This window comes from Octopus bimaculoides, chromosome 20 (assembly GCF_046866305.1).
Source record: "Octopus bimaculoides isolate indiv1 chromosome 20, ASM4686630v1, whole genome shotgun sequence".
NCBI lineage: Eukaryota > Metazoa > Mollusca > Cephalopoda > Octopoda > Octopodidae > Octopus > Octopus bimaculoides.
Window position 1 is genome coordinate 11,264,659 of NC_142947.1, and position 15,000 is coordinate 11,279,658.

Consider the following 15,000-nt stretch of genomic DNA (forward strand, 5'->3'; position numbering starts at 1 on the left):
ATTTAAAGCTTTAGCATTTAAACTGGCCATATCCAGCCCAAATATTCTATGTATTTTGTGTTCAAACTGACCAGATCCAGCCTCTCACACCTACTGTACAATGTCGTTCTAAAAATAAGCAATCACATCATCAAAATCTCAAAGTTATGAGATAATGGTAATTCAAACCAATCTGTCGAATGTGAAGCTTATATATTTATCCACATTGCTTTGAGTTAATCATACATTATTTTGCAGTTTCAAGATTTCAATGATGTGATTGGTTAGTTCTAGAATGACATTGTAGGGTAGGTGTGAGAGGCCAGATCCTGCTGATTTGAACATAAAACAAATAGGATATTTGGTGCGAATGTTTTTTTTTTATATGGGACCATTTTTACAATGCTGTAAATAATAATAATGGTATTTTTATATAAGCTTAAAGCTTATAGCAATCACTGTGCAATGACTAAGGAAAATAGTCTAAATAAAGGGGCATATAAGCCCTCGACAGAAAAAAGAAGGCTTTCCTATCTGCGTGGGAGGCTGGTTTAAATGCTAAAGAGTTAAAACAGTAATTCCTTCATTCTTTTCTGGCATTATTGCATTTCAATAAGAAATATTTAGAGAAATTTAATGAATGTCCTTCATGAAATTTGATAAAGAACAATAAAAATTGAGTCATAGTATTTTAAACAAGAGCACTCAGAGAGTGAACCCCCCCCCCCCCCCCCCCCCCCCCCCCCAAGGCAACACGGACGTCCTGTCAACGATTAGCCTGAGATGATTTTTAAAATGAAAATATCTGAAATAAACCCGACTGCTCTCACAAATGAAGATACTAAAAAAAGAACCTAACGGCTTTCAAAAATTAATTTAAAAAAACACGAAAAATTAATATATACATATGTGTGTGTGTGTATATATACATATACATATATATACATATATACATATATATGTATACATATATATTTTCTTTTAGTCCTTTCAGCCTTGTAGCTGTGGTCACACTGGAGCACCACTGTGGGATGTGTGTGTATATATATATATATATATATATATATAAATGTATATACACACACACACATACACAAAACACAAGCACACACACACACACACACACACACACACACACACACGTCCATACACACGTACAAAGCAAAAGTGAGCTGTTCTAATTAACTTACCAAGCTCTTCAGCTCTGTCTGGATGTTTGGTGGAAAATACTGTTGCATCGATGCACAAAAAGTCAAACTTTGCGTATACCAGGCATTTTGGTTTCATCCATCGTCCATATGCAACAGGGTGTTCGACTTCCTTGTTCATTTGCTTCTGCTTTTTAAGTTGAGATACTGTAAAAGATGGACCAAAAGCAAAATTAGAGTAGTTTGTATGTGTGTGTGTGTAGGTTTGATTTATATAAGTTCCTGGCTTTGGGTAAAAGAAAGTACAGGAGGATCATTGAATTATGATTTTATTCAACATATTCCTCTCTCAGATTCACACGCTTCTTGCAGCGGCCCTTCAGTTTTTGTAAGCCCTGTAAAAGAATTTGGAAGGTTGGTCCTCCAGCCAGGTCTTTTGTGATACTCTTAAAGTCAGGAACTTTTTAGTACTCCCCTTGTATACACACACACACACACACACACACACACACATCATCATCATCATCATCATTTAACGTCTGCTTTCCACGCTAGCATGGGTCGGACGATTTGACTGAAGACTGGTGAAACCAGATGGCTGCACCAGGCTCCAATCTGATCTGGCAGAGTTTCTACAGCTGGATGCCCTTCCTAACGCCAACCACTCCGAGAGTGTAGTGGGTGATTTTTACGTGCCACTGGCATGAGGGCCAATCACACGGTACTGGCAACGGCCTCGCTCAAAAGGTGTTTTTTTTACGTGCCACCTGCACTTGAGCCAATCCAGCGGCACTGGCAATGACCTCGCTCGAATGATTTTCTAACGTGCCACCAGCAGAAGTGCTAGAAGGCGACGCTGGTACTGTATAATAAGAAATCTGTTCTGCTCTGGGTTTGTCTCTCATACTTTAACCCCACTCCTCATCGCTTAGCATAAAGTCACTCCTTTCAGGGTTTGTACTCTTGTAAGCTTCATGGCAACCACACAAGTGCCTGTGGCACCCAGTACATGCACCCAGTGCATGCTGTAAAGTGGTAACTGACATGCAAGCATTGATTGGTATCCTTACATGATAAGAATATAAAAAGAAAGTTTCTTCACCAGAATTTGTCACACACACAGCTAAATACTATCTTATATTCTCATGGAACAGTTGTATATGCATTGTCGTACCTATTACTGCTTGGCCCCTTGGATATTAATCCTTCCTGAAGTGGTTTCTGGTCCTTTGGTGCAAAGCTGTCTGTTTTAAAAAGCGTTCATGTTTCCACAGAAACCCCTCACGACTATTTTAAGTATCAGAACTTGAATGTAAAAGTCATCAGCAGCATAACTGTTGGGGGGGGGGAAGGTGAGAGCCTGTGGGGGGGGGGACGTGTGTGTGTGTGTGTGTGCACGCCCATGCTCGTGTGTGTTAGTTTGATTTTGACCTTTGCTGCCTCTTTCAGTTTACAAGGCACACTCCAACCAAGTTATTAATTTTCTCTGTATATTGTCATAAGTAAATTGTGAAGTAACAGACAGTGATAAAATACCAGACTGTCTCTCTACAATGTTAAGTGCCATTTCTCCTAATTCTCTGCTCAAATCCCGCTGGGGGTTGACTTTTGTCATTTGTCCCCGCAAGGTCGATAAGATAAGTACCAGCACCAGGGGTCAATCTGGTCAACTATACCTCTCACCCCCCCTCCTCACCTTTTGCACTACTCACCTTCAAAATTAACAAACCTTGAATCAATGCAAGAAATTGTTATTAACGTGATAATTGTCAGTTGAAATGTCATAATGGTTATTACGGTTTGGGTTGCCATGAAATGTTTTTTCAGCATTTGATAAATTTGATAAGATTTAATCCTCTACATGGCTGTTCGACCTTACAGAAACAATGCCAGTCAAATCTTCCTCGAATCCTACCAAAGCATTACATCATCATCATCATCATCATCATCGTTTAACGTCCGCTTTCCATGCTAATAGGAGATATAAGGTGGCGAGCTGGCAGAATTGTTAACACGTTGGACAAAATGCTCCGCGGCATTCTGTCCATCTTTACATTCTGAGTTCAAATTCTGCCATTCATCCTTTTGGGGGGGTCGATAAAAAGGCAGTGTTTTTGCTTTTTTTTTTTAAATTATTTTCTCAGAGTTTCGTATTACATGGCATTCCGGTAAGTGACGTAAGTGAGGTCAGGCCCAGACTAATCAAACTACCTGTGATCATTCCTACTCTCCCCCAATGCACTCAAATCTTTAACCCTCCCCCCCACCTGCCTCCCAATCTCTCCCCCCCCACCCCACCCGTCCATGACCTCAGTCTTTCTGACATTTCTGTGTGTGGCACTGACCTGAAAATTCCTTAATCTTTCTCGCCGTCCACCTTTCCCTTCCTCGGCATTGAAAAGAAACAAAGCCTCGTTCAAGATCAAGACCACCGTTTAAAATGAAGATTTAAATTCTGAAATAGTTTTACTAGCCATAAACATCAAAACATACATTTTTATCCAGTGGTGGTGGTGATGGTGGTGGTGGTGGTGGTGGTGGTGGTGGTTGTGGGTTAGCAGCATTTCTAGAGGTGGGGTGGGGTAATGGAAACAGTCTGCCCTTGGCAATGCTTGGTGCATTCCAGAAGTTTTGAGACTTTCAATAATTTCAAAGAAGTATAAAACTCTAATCCCCTTCGAAGTAGGATCCTCTGACATACATATATATATTGGCCCTTAATTTACTCTATTGCTACTGCTCAATATTAATAAGAATACACACACACACACACACACATACACATGTATATATATATATATATATATATATATATATATATATATATATATATATGTATATATGTATATATATGTCAGTCCAATGATGACTTTGCTGGCTGAAATTTCAAAGTCATTGTCAATACTATTCTTGTTACACAATGATAAATTTGTACTCTACCAAATGTATTGAGTAACCTTTCAATTTAAAGTAAAATGTTCAATTTATATTATATATATATATATATATATATATATATATATATATATATATATATATATATATATATATATATATATATATATATATATATATATATAATATATATATATATATATATATATTATATATATATAATATATATATATATTATATATATATACACACATACATATATGCATATATATATATATTTATAAAATATGGATGTAGAAGTTACTATGTTTTCTAGACAGATAAACAGATAAAAATAACTATCAAGATGAAATCAGTTATCTTTATAACTTACAATCTCCTATCATATCACCTCTTATCGCTAAAGCTTCTCAAGTGTTCTGTTCACTGTAAAACATTAGTTTATATTTCAATATCTGTCTTGCTTGTCTAGGCATGTATTTCACTGGAAATGACTACAGTAATAAGATGAAAGTAGAGTGAAATGTCATAATTAGAAATTGAACAGGTTTTTTTAAAACATACTTTTAAAATATATTCTTTAATAGCTTGAAAGAAAATGAAGGATTATTGTGTGTGCGTGTATCATCATCGTTTAACGTCCGCTTTCCACGCTAGCATGGGTTGGACGATTTGACTGAGGACTGGTGAAACCGGATGGCAACACCAGGCTCCAATCTAAATTTGGCAGAGTTTCTACAGCTGGATGTCCTTCCTAACGCCAACCACTCCGGGAGTGTAGTAGGTGCTTTTATGTGCCACCTGCACGAGGGCCAGTCAGGCGGTACTGGCAACGGCCACGCTCAAAATGGTGTATTTTATGTGCCACCCGCGCAAGAGCCAGTCCAGGGGCACTGGCACGATCTCGCTCGAAAATCCTTACGGGAATACATGGTTAGGTTCATGGAGTTCTCTGTTAATTTCTCTTTGAGTCTCTTATCCCACCATACCATAAATAGATTAGCCACATCGCCAGTCATACTGACACTGATGGCTACACCTTTCTCTTGGGCGTATACCTTGTTACTAAACTTAAATATGTGACCCTCGAGTGTGGTCTTGGTACTAACAACGTCCACATGTGCGACCGTCTTTTTAACCTGATTGTCAATTATAGAGGTCTATATAGCTCTGGTCAACCTGTTCTATCTCTCTCTAGGGGGTCTTCTTGGCCATAGAAGTTATGGTAGGGGGCCTACCTCTTAACAATCTAGATGAACGAATAATGGACTAAACACACTGTCTTGTATATTCTTTGTTTCGCTTTTTTTAAAGGGTATAATGCACGATCTGAGGGAGAAATTAGGCTGCTATTTCTAGCTGGTCAATTGACCACCTCTCGTTGCCTCAAATTTATAGAGTAGATGTGCATGTATGTAATGTGTACGTATGTATGTATGTAATATATGATGTAGACGTATGTAGCGCGTTTAATGTGTATGCTAAGTTACTAAGCGGTTGGTATTTCTTCTGGATTACCACCCCTCTACCATTTCACCGGGCACTACAAAACCTACCACCACCACCACCAACGACGCTGCCGCCACCATCACCCTAACGACGCCGCCGCCGCCGCCGCCACCACCAACGACTCCGCCGCCACCATCACCACAAACCACGCCGCCGCCGCCGCTACTGCCACCACGAACGTCGTCGTTGTTGTCGTCGTTACGTAGTTTTACCTCTCAGCTTGACATAGTTTTTTTTTAAAGACGAAAGGTCAATAGCAATAACAGCAGCAGCGGCCGCAGTAGCAGTAGCAGCAGCAGCGGCCGCAGTAGCAGTAGCAGCAGCAGCAGCAGCGATAACAAACAATAAAAAGACGTACGTCAAGTCCTAACAGAAAATACTTTTTGTCTGCTGCTCTTGAAAAACTTGGACTTGTACAAACACGTTGTTAATAGTCGTTGTTTAGCGAGTGATGGTCGGGTAGAGTGGAGAAGCGGTGGGGGGGGGGGGGTGTTGGGGGGTCGGGGTGTTGGGGGGTCGGGGGTCGGTTAATCGGGTAGCGCTTTCTGTTTGGGCAAGTATATATCGGCGGAGGGTAGAAAGGAGGGAAGAGGGTACGGTCTGTGTGTGTGTGTGTGTGTGTGTGTGTGTGTGTGGTGCCTTAGGGTGCTGCTGTGTGGAGCCGTGGAGTGGTGGTAGTGGTGGTGGTGGTGGTAGTGGTGGTGGTGGTGTGGTGGTGGTGGGGAGATGAAATAGCGGCAGTGGAGTGGGTTTTAAAATAGCTTTGCACATACATGCAAACATGTCTCTAGGTAAATATATTAAGCCAGATATAACTTGTTTGCTCCCAAACCACATGGTTCCGGGTTCAGTCCCACTTCGTGACACCTTGGGCAAGTGTCTCTTCTACTGTAGCCCCTGACCGACCAGAACCTAATGAGTGGATTTCATTGACAGAAGCTGACAAAAGCCTGTCGTATACATACATACATACATACATACATACATGCATACACATATGTGTAATAAATGCGTGTGCTCGTGTTTGTGTTTGTACCCCAACACTGCTTGACAACTGGTGTTGGTTTGTTTTTGTCTCCATAACATAGAGGTTTCACAAAAGAAACCAACAGAAAAAGGACCGGACGACTAAATTAATAAATAAATAAAGAAGTCACGGAGATGTACTTGCATAGCAAGTGACCTGATCTGTGTGCTGGAACACAAAAACAATTACAAGTCTACAATACCAGGATTTGAACTTGGAATGCAAGGATCTGAAACAAATACTGCCAGCAATCCAGTATGACGTTATTATCATGGTATCATGGTATTGATCAGACTGTTGGATGTTGTTATACATCACTATTTACAGTGCGCTTCAAATTGTTTTAGCTTTCAAATGATACCACTCGGCTGGCTAGGTGAGCAGGGTAGCCTTAACCCTGATCAACAGACTATTACCCATTTACTGTTGAGTGGACTGGAGCAATGTGAAATGAAGTGATTTGCTCAAGAACACAATGCGCTGCCGGATCCAGGAATTGAACCGGATCCAGGAATTGAACCCATGTTATTATAGTTCTACTCTTTACGTTCTGAATTCAAATTCTGCCGAGGTTGACTTTGCCTTTCATCCTTTCGGGGGGTTGATAAATTAAGTACCAGTTGTGTACTGGAGTCAATCTAATCAACTGGAGCCCCTCCCCACAAAATTTCGGACCTTGTGCCTAGAGCAGAAAAGAATACGTGTGTGTCTTAGATTGATGCTTTTTCTTCACTAACCCCCCCACCAAAAATATGAAAAGCAAAGATGACTTAGATAGGGTTTGAACTCAGGACGCAAAATACACAGCCTTGTCCAGGAATCAAACCCATGATCTTGAGATTATAGAACCAACACCCAAACCACTAGGCCACATAGACCACATAGGCCACATAGACCACATAGACCACATAAACCACATAGACCACATAGGCCACATGCCTTTACTATCTACATCAGGTGTATCAATTTACAACAAGATTAACATGTTACCTGCACGTTCCAGTCTTTTCTTGTGCCCTGGCAGGGTAATTTCCAAGTCATCATAGATTTCTTCGTCAGGAAGTTCCATTTCCTCAAGAATGTCGAGTGAGTCACGTCCTGACTGCATGAAGTTGACATGATAATACTCCAGGTTGTGTTGTCGCAGCCACTCATAGAGAAGGTATGATTTATCGAAATGGTACTGATTGGCTGAAATAATCAATAAATTGAAGTTATTTATTATGAGCAGCAATTTACAAAAAAACAAAAACAAAGAAAGAAAAACAATAACAAGTGTGGCTGTGTGGTAAGAAGCTTGCTTCTCATCCCTATGCTTCTGAGTTCAGTCCCACCGTATAGCACTTTGAGCAAGTGTCTTCTACTGTAGCCTTGGGCCAATGAAAATCTAGTGAATGGATTTGGTAGACGGAAACTGAAAGAAACCCATCATTTATATATATATATATATATATATATATATATATATATATATATATATATATATATATATAAGGGCTTATTGTATAGTAATGCCCTTATATAAATATAAATATATATTTTGGGAATAAATGATGGATTTTTTCCCTTATGAGGTTTTTCTCACGCTAGCTACTTGATAAATTCTTGTAAAAGAATTCACCCTATTATTGAATTTATATATATATATATATATATATATATATATATATATATATATATATATATATATACCAGAGTAAGCACATAAATGTGCAACGAGGTGGAAAAGAGAGTACTCAAATACCAGAGGTAGAGTAATATGCTTCATTTAAAAGCAGCAGAAATATAACAAAAAACTGTTTCACGTTCCCGTTCATCGATGAACTCGGATGGTGCTTTAATGTTTTAATGTTCCACTGGCACGGGTGCCAGTCAGGCGGTGCTGTCATCAGCCACGTCAGCGAATTTGATTTTGATTGTGATTTGTTATTATTCAGGTGAAATAACAAAAAAGGGCATACAATGAAAAACGAGGGAAATGTACATAGAATACAAAGGTTAGAAAAAAATGGAGGCTGATAGAGATATAGTCCTCCTGATACAAGATGACATTTAAGGATAATCAAAGAACCCCCACAGTCCAAAATCTCCTTGAACACCAAGGGCAAGTGCCCTCTCCAATTCCATTTCTCTGACATACAGGTCTACTCTTAGAGCCACCCACTCCCGACTGACTACAAAATGAGAAGATCTCATAGCAGTTGAGAACGGGCACGAGTGCTTGCACATTAGAAATCCTTGACTCGCTAGTTGCTGCAGCATTTGATTCAATAGACCTGAGGGCGTTGAGCAAGTGACCTTGCTTCCAAACTGATCCCAGGCCAAGAACATTCACATGCCTCAATTTCAGATTTGACATGTCAATAGGAGAAAGAAAAGAGGGGCGATCACTCACTTACCTAGATGTTGCTGTTGCTGAGGTTGATGCGGTTGTTGTTTTTGTTGTTGATGCTGCTGTTGTTCTTGTTGAGGTTGTTGTGAAGTGGATTGAAGATGAGGTTTTCGTGTTTGTAGCTGTCTTTGTTGATCTTTCAGAGTAGGGCTCCGAACACTCCTGCTTTTTCGGTTCGTCCCTTCGGAGCCTGTTTGCCATCCTTCAGCCTGATCTTTCTTCTCCAAAACATTTTCCAAGGAATCGGTGAGATACAGGAAAACCTGGTTGGAAGACGAATGTAAATCCTTATTGTTTGGTTGCAGAGCAGGACATTTGGGAAGAACTTCCTCTTCAGTGGGAGCAGGTACCAAACTTTTCTCCTGCCATAGTTTGGGTGTAAGGGTTTTGACATGCTCTTGGGATTCAATTAGTTTCTGTTCCTTTAACTGAGGGCAGAGAGCTTTGTGATGGGTTGTACTTCTGCAGAAGCAACACTTAATTTTTCTGCTCTCAACCACAACTCTTATGGGTTCTGCACCTTCCACGTTAATTATATCAGGGATCCTATGGAAGTCTTTTGCATTCAGCAGCATTTTCACTTCCACCTGGATCATCAACCAATTTTCTTTCGGGGTGGATTTCAAATCCAAAATATCACCATACACTTCCAGTATCATCCCGAAATATTGGATGTTCATCTCCGGAGGTACATTAAAAAAAGTTACCTTATTCACTTGCTTCCCCAGATAAGATGGGCTGAAAATATATTCATTTGAGTAGCAAGTGTGTATGGAAATCCTTTTTGCTGCCTCTTCGGTATGGCATAGAGCCACGAGATATCCACATTCTTTCGCTCTCCTGATGTGCCATATCGACCCCCAAACCGCCTTCAGACATTCTTCTGCCTGCGCTAGAGTCGGATATTTGATCCGTTTTGTCTTCTTATTTAGGCACCTATAGATCACAGTTCTCTTCGTGATCGTATCTTTTTCGGCTGATGGTAGCCTGAGAAGATTGGGTTTTACCAGGTATTTCCGGAAGTTTTGACTAAAATTACTGTCAAAGGAGTGCTCTACCCAACCCTGTTGAGTAGTTTTGACAACAGAAGCGCTGGTTATAGTGTCAGTGCTGTCGCTGCTACTGCTGTTGTTGTTGTTGTTCTCGTTGTTACTGCTCGAAGTGGTGGTGGTGGTGGTGGTGGTCTTTTCACACTGTTTGCCTGCTGATTTCACCCATTTAACAGGACCATCAGCAGGCAAAACGCTATCGCTCTCTCTTTTCATCATAATATGGACACTCCTGATTCTCTCACTCTCAACCACTGGCAACCATTCTCTCAACAGTTTTTGTGGTTGTTCTTTTAATAGGCAGAAATATTTTAGCTTTCGTTTTGAAGAAAAAATATTTATATTCTTATATTTGCCTATATTTAGTAACAGCTAAATATAGCTGAAATATATTTAGTAACAGCTGAAATATAGTGACAACTAAAATATATCTTATAAGAAACGAAGGTGCTTTTTCGGTAAATTTTCGGTAAAATTTCGGTAAATTTTTCACCAAAAAAAAAAAACAAAACAAAAAAAATTCGGATTTTTCGCGTGGAATCAACGCCCCTGACGTCCAACTATGCTGCAAATCCCTTATTTCGGTGGTTCAGAAAAAAGGGGGAGGGGGGACCCCGTCCCCCAGAATTATTGGAAAATTTTTTTTTGTTGAATGAACTAGTGAGCTCCTAATATGTCACAAAACCCATTTTTTGTTCACAAAACAGGGGCGGGGGGCGGGGTGGGGTGGGGTTGATGGCGGTGGTGGAGGATGGGGGGGGGGTACTGGAACCCTCGGAAATTTCACAAAAAAAAAACCCCTCGGATTTTTCGCATGGAATCAACTCCCTTGACCTCCAACTATGCTGCAAATCCCTTATTTCGGTGGTTCAGAAAAAGGGGAGAGGCGGGGGCGGGGGTGGGGCCCGCTCCGGAATTATTGGAAAAAATTTTTTTTTTTCGTTGAATGAACTACAGTGAGCTCCTAATATGTCACAAAACCCATTTTTTTTTGTCCAGAAAACGGGGTGGGGGGTGGGGCATGGAAAGCGGACGTTAAACGATGATGATGATATACATAGCTGCATGTGTGTGTGTATATGTAGCTATGTTTATGTATATATATATATATATATATATGTGCGTGTGTGTGTATATATATATATATGTATGTATATGCATATATATATATATATATATATATATATATATATATATATATATATATGTATGTATGTATATGCATATATATATATATATATATACATGATGCATATGTTCATATATATATATGTACATATATGTGTGTGTGTGTGCATATATATGTATATGTATGTATGTACACACACACACACACATGCACACATAAGCATAGCTTGTAGTCTTTTTTCTGTTTCCAGTCACATATATATTCCACATTATGCAGAAACTTCTATACCAATTCAGTATATATTATAAGTTTGTAAGTCATCAGACAGAGCTGGTCTACTTTCCTTCTTGCTGTGAACTGAATAACTAAATCACTTAATTGATTTCTCTGTATGTTCTGTTTAAACATTTGTTTCTCGTAATATATTCTTTTATTCTTTTATTCTTTTATTCTTTCTGTGATTGTTTTCTTTGCTGTTTAGGCACAGGTCAGCCAAGGGCAAACTGACATGTGGCCAAAGTTATTTCAGCTATAACAATCCTACCCCATTTTCAGACTGGACTATGCAGGACCATCTAGGACCGTGCAGTTATCTTTTTAAGACAGTCAAGTGTGAGTTGAGGTAGATTTGGTTGCTACTTCTAGCATATTCAATAACCACATAGAAGTACCTTCAGCCATTGAGTTATAGCCATGTTAGGGAATTGAATTCAAGAATTGTAGGAGATTATATTGGCCCTTACCAGTATTTTGGCTGGTTTTATTTTATTTTCTGATGAAAGAAAGAAGTTGACAATTCGTAATGGAATGTAAAAGAAATAGAGCTAAATGCTGAATATATTATTTGATTGACGCACCGATTGTACCATCACATGTTGATATATAAACATATATATATATATATATATATATATATATATATATATATATATATATATATATATATAGGCGCAGGCGTGGCTGTGTGGTAAGACGCTTGCTTCCCAACCACAAGGTTCCAGGTTCAGTCTCATTGCATGGCACCGTAGGCAAGTATCTTCTACTGTAGCCTTAGGCCAACTGTACCATGCCATGCCTGTACCATGCCATGCCTGTACCATGCCATACCTGTACCATGCCATGCCTGTACCATGCCATGCCTGTACCATGCCATGCCTGTACCATGCCATGCCTGTACCATGCCATGCCTGTACCATGCCATGCCTGTACCATGCCATGCCTGTACCATGCCATGCCTGTACCATGCCATGCCTGTACCATGCCATGCCTGTACCATGCCATGCCTGTACCATGCCATGTCTGTACTATGCCATACCTGTACCATGCCATGCCTGTACCATGCCATGCCTGTACCATGCCATGCCTGTACCATGCCATGCCTGTACCATGCCATGCCTGTACCATGCCATGCCTGTACCATGCCATGCCTGTACCATGCCATGCCTGTACCATGCCATGCCTGTACCATGCCATGCCTGTACCATGCCATGCCTGTACCATGCCATGCCTGTACCATGCCATGCCTGTACCATGCCATGCCTGTACCATGCCATACCTGTACCATGCCATGCCTGTACCATGCCATGCCTGTACCATGCCATGCCTGTACCATGCCATGCCTGTACCATGCCATGCCTGTACCATGCCATGCCTGTACCATGCCATGCCTGTACCATGCCATACCTGTACCATGCCATGCCTGTACCATGCCATGCCTGTACCATGCCATGCCTGTACCATGCCATGCCTGTACCATGCCATACCTGTACCATGCCATGCCTGTACCATGCCATGCCTGTACTATGCCATACCTGTACCATGCCATGCCTGTACCATGCCATGCCTGTACCATGCCATACCTGTACCATGCCATACCTAGAGTATAGAAGGAGTTATAATCCAAGCAGTGTACCAAATTTGTTTCAACACACACACACACACACACACACACACACACACACACACACACACACACACACACACAAGATCCTTTTTCATTCAGTATAAGGATCTAGTTGTCACATGATTAACTCAGTCTCCCTTTTTTAAATTTCAAAGGCACACTCGGGGCACATGTCTAATTGATCAGCTGCCAACGATGACTGAAGTTACATTCATAGATATTGTTCTTCATAAGGAACCAACCTTTTAAGTTGGATGCGGCCAAGACTTCATTCCTCGTGGGGCATTTAATGGATTCAACTCATGTCTCTGTGCTTGCGACACTGCCGTAGCCATTGTGAGTCATCACCTGTTTACCTTTACAAATATATTACAAATATACAGGCTGCATAATGTATTGAATTGTCTTTTGTTTCGTTTGTATACACACATACAAATGGATGTCCACACCCATAGAATGAGCATGAGAGAGAGAGAGAGAGAGAGAGAGAGAGAGAGAGAGAGAGAGAGGGGAGAAAGGGGGATGGAGGGAGAGAATAGAGGAGGAGTAAGATGAAGGTTCCATCAATTAAGCTGTAACTTTTTCAACTTAACTACATCTTCTCCTCCTCGTCCTCTTCCACCTATCACCAGAGATTGACGCTAAGTTATTGATTAGGCTCAAAGTCTGAAAGTGGCGACGGTGGTGGGTTGGTGGTGTTGGTGGTTGGGGGTGGGTAGGTCAGGACTATTGGTCCTTCACAGGTGACTGCACTGATAACCTAACCCCCCCTCCACCCTGCCTTTCTTCTCATGATGGAGTAGATGGAGGTTAAAGAAGCTGGGGGCTTATGTGGAGGATAGGGTTTGCAGTGGTAATAGAGTCACTTTCACACACACACACACACACACACACATACACAAATATGGACATGCATACATACAAAGATGTAAATGTACACATACATGCACACACCATTAGGTGTATTTATATATACACACAAGTATCTGTGAGGGTGTACATATGTATATATGTACACTTTTATGCTGACCTATAAATACACGCAAATACACAATCACACATATGTAGGTATACTTATGCATATACTTATGCACAAACAATCAAACAGACACACACAAGACACACAGACACGCACACACACGCACACACACACACACACAACACACAGATATTCACACTTCTCCAAAAATATATACACATAAATAAATATATGAAGCTACACAGATGCACATACAGATATACGCTTAACATATACTACTCGTAAATAACACGCACACACACACACACACACACACACACACACACACACACACACACACACGCGCGCGCACACACACACACACACACACACACACACACACACACACACACACACACACACATATCATCAACATCTGGTGGTACTGGCAATGGCCACACTCACACGGTGTTTTTTACGTGCCACCTACACAGGAGTCAGTCCAATGTTATGTTCACATGCCACTGGTACAAGTGCCAGTTAGGCGAAGCTGGAAACGATCGCGCTCAAATGGTGCTTTTTACGTGCCACCGGCACGGGAGCGAGACATTTATACAGAATGTCCCTAAAAAATGTACTCACATTTTGACTCCCCATAATTCACTGGATTTCTCATTTCTTTTCGGATCAAATCGATCCTAATAATGGCAGAAGTACGACAAAGATTTGAAGAAAGAAAATTTATAAAAAAGAGTGACTTGAAAGCATGGAAACATCATGAAAGTGCTAAAACAATTTGAAGTCATTTTCACAAACAGCCACCAACGTGATGTAGAATTTCTCACATCCAAGATAAGTCTGAATCAGATGCAACTGTGCATGGCGTCCACAAGGAATGTTCAAGAAGATTAAAGCCAAAGGAATTGTCGTAAAGGAAAAAGAATTGCTGGAAACCCTCCACTGTTCCCCACAGAAATCTGTATGACAAATGGCTCATGTGACAGGAATCCC

General features: G+C 40.6%; 1 protein-coding gene across 2 annotated transcripts in view; it reads right to left on the minus strand.

The window, feature by feature from the left end:
* LOC128250351 (uncharacterized) overlaps window positions 1-15,000 on the minus strand; it is a 46,116-nt gene that overhangs the window by 9,296 nt on the left and 21,820 nt on the right. Inside the window, exons 1-3 of one of the 2 annotated variants that reach the window (XM_089338018.1) lie at window positions 8,958-10,253; window positions 7,549-7,749; window positions 1,170-1,334 (exon numbers count right to left, since the gene is read on the minus strand). In XM_089338018.1, coding sequence (XP_089194144.1) covers window positions 1,170-1,334; window positions 7,549-7,749; window positions 8,958-10,218 — 1,627 coding nt within the window. In that variant the 5' untranslated portion in view covers window positions 10,219-10,253. Of the gene's footprint in view, window positions 1-1,169; window positions 1,335-7,548; window positions 7,750-8,957; window positions 10,254-15,000 lie in introns of those variants that run through there. The other variant, XM_089338020.1, reaches the window with a different exon arrangement.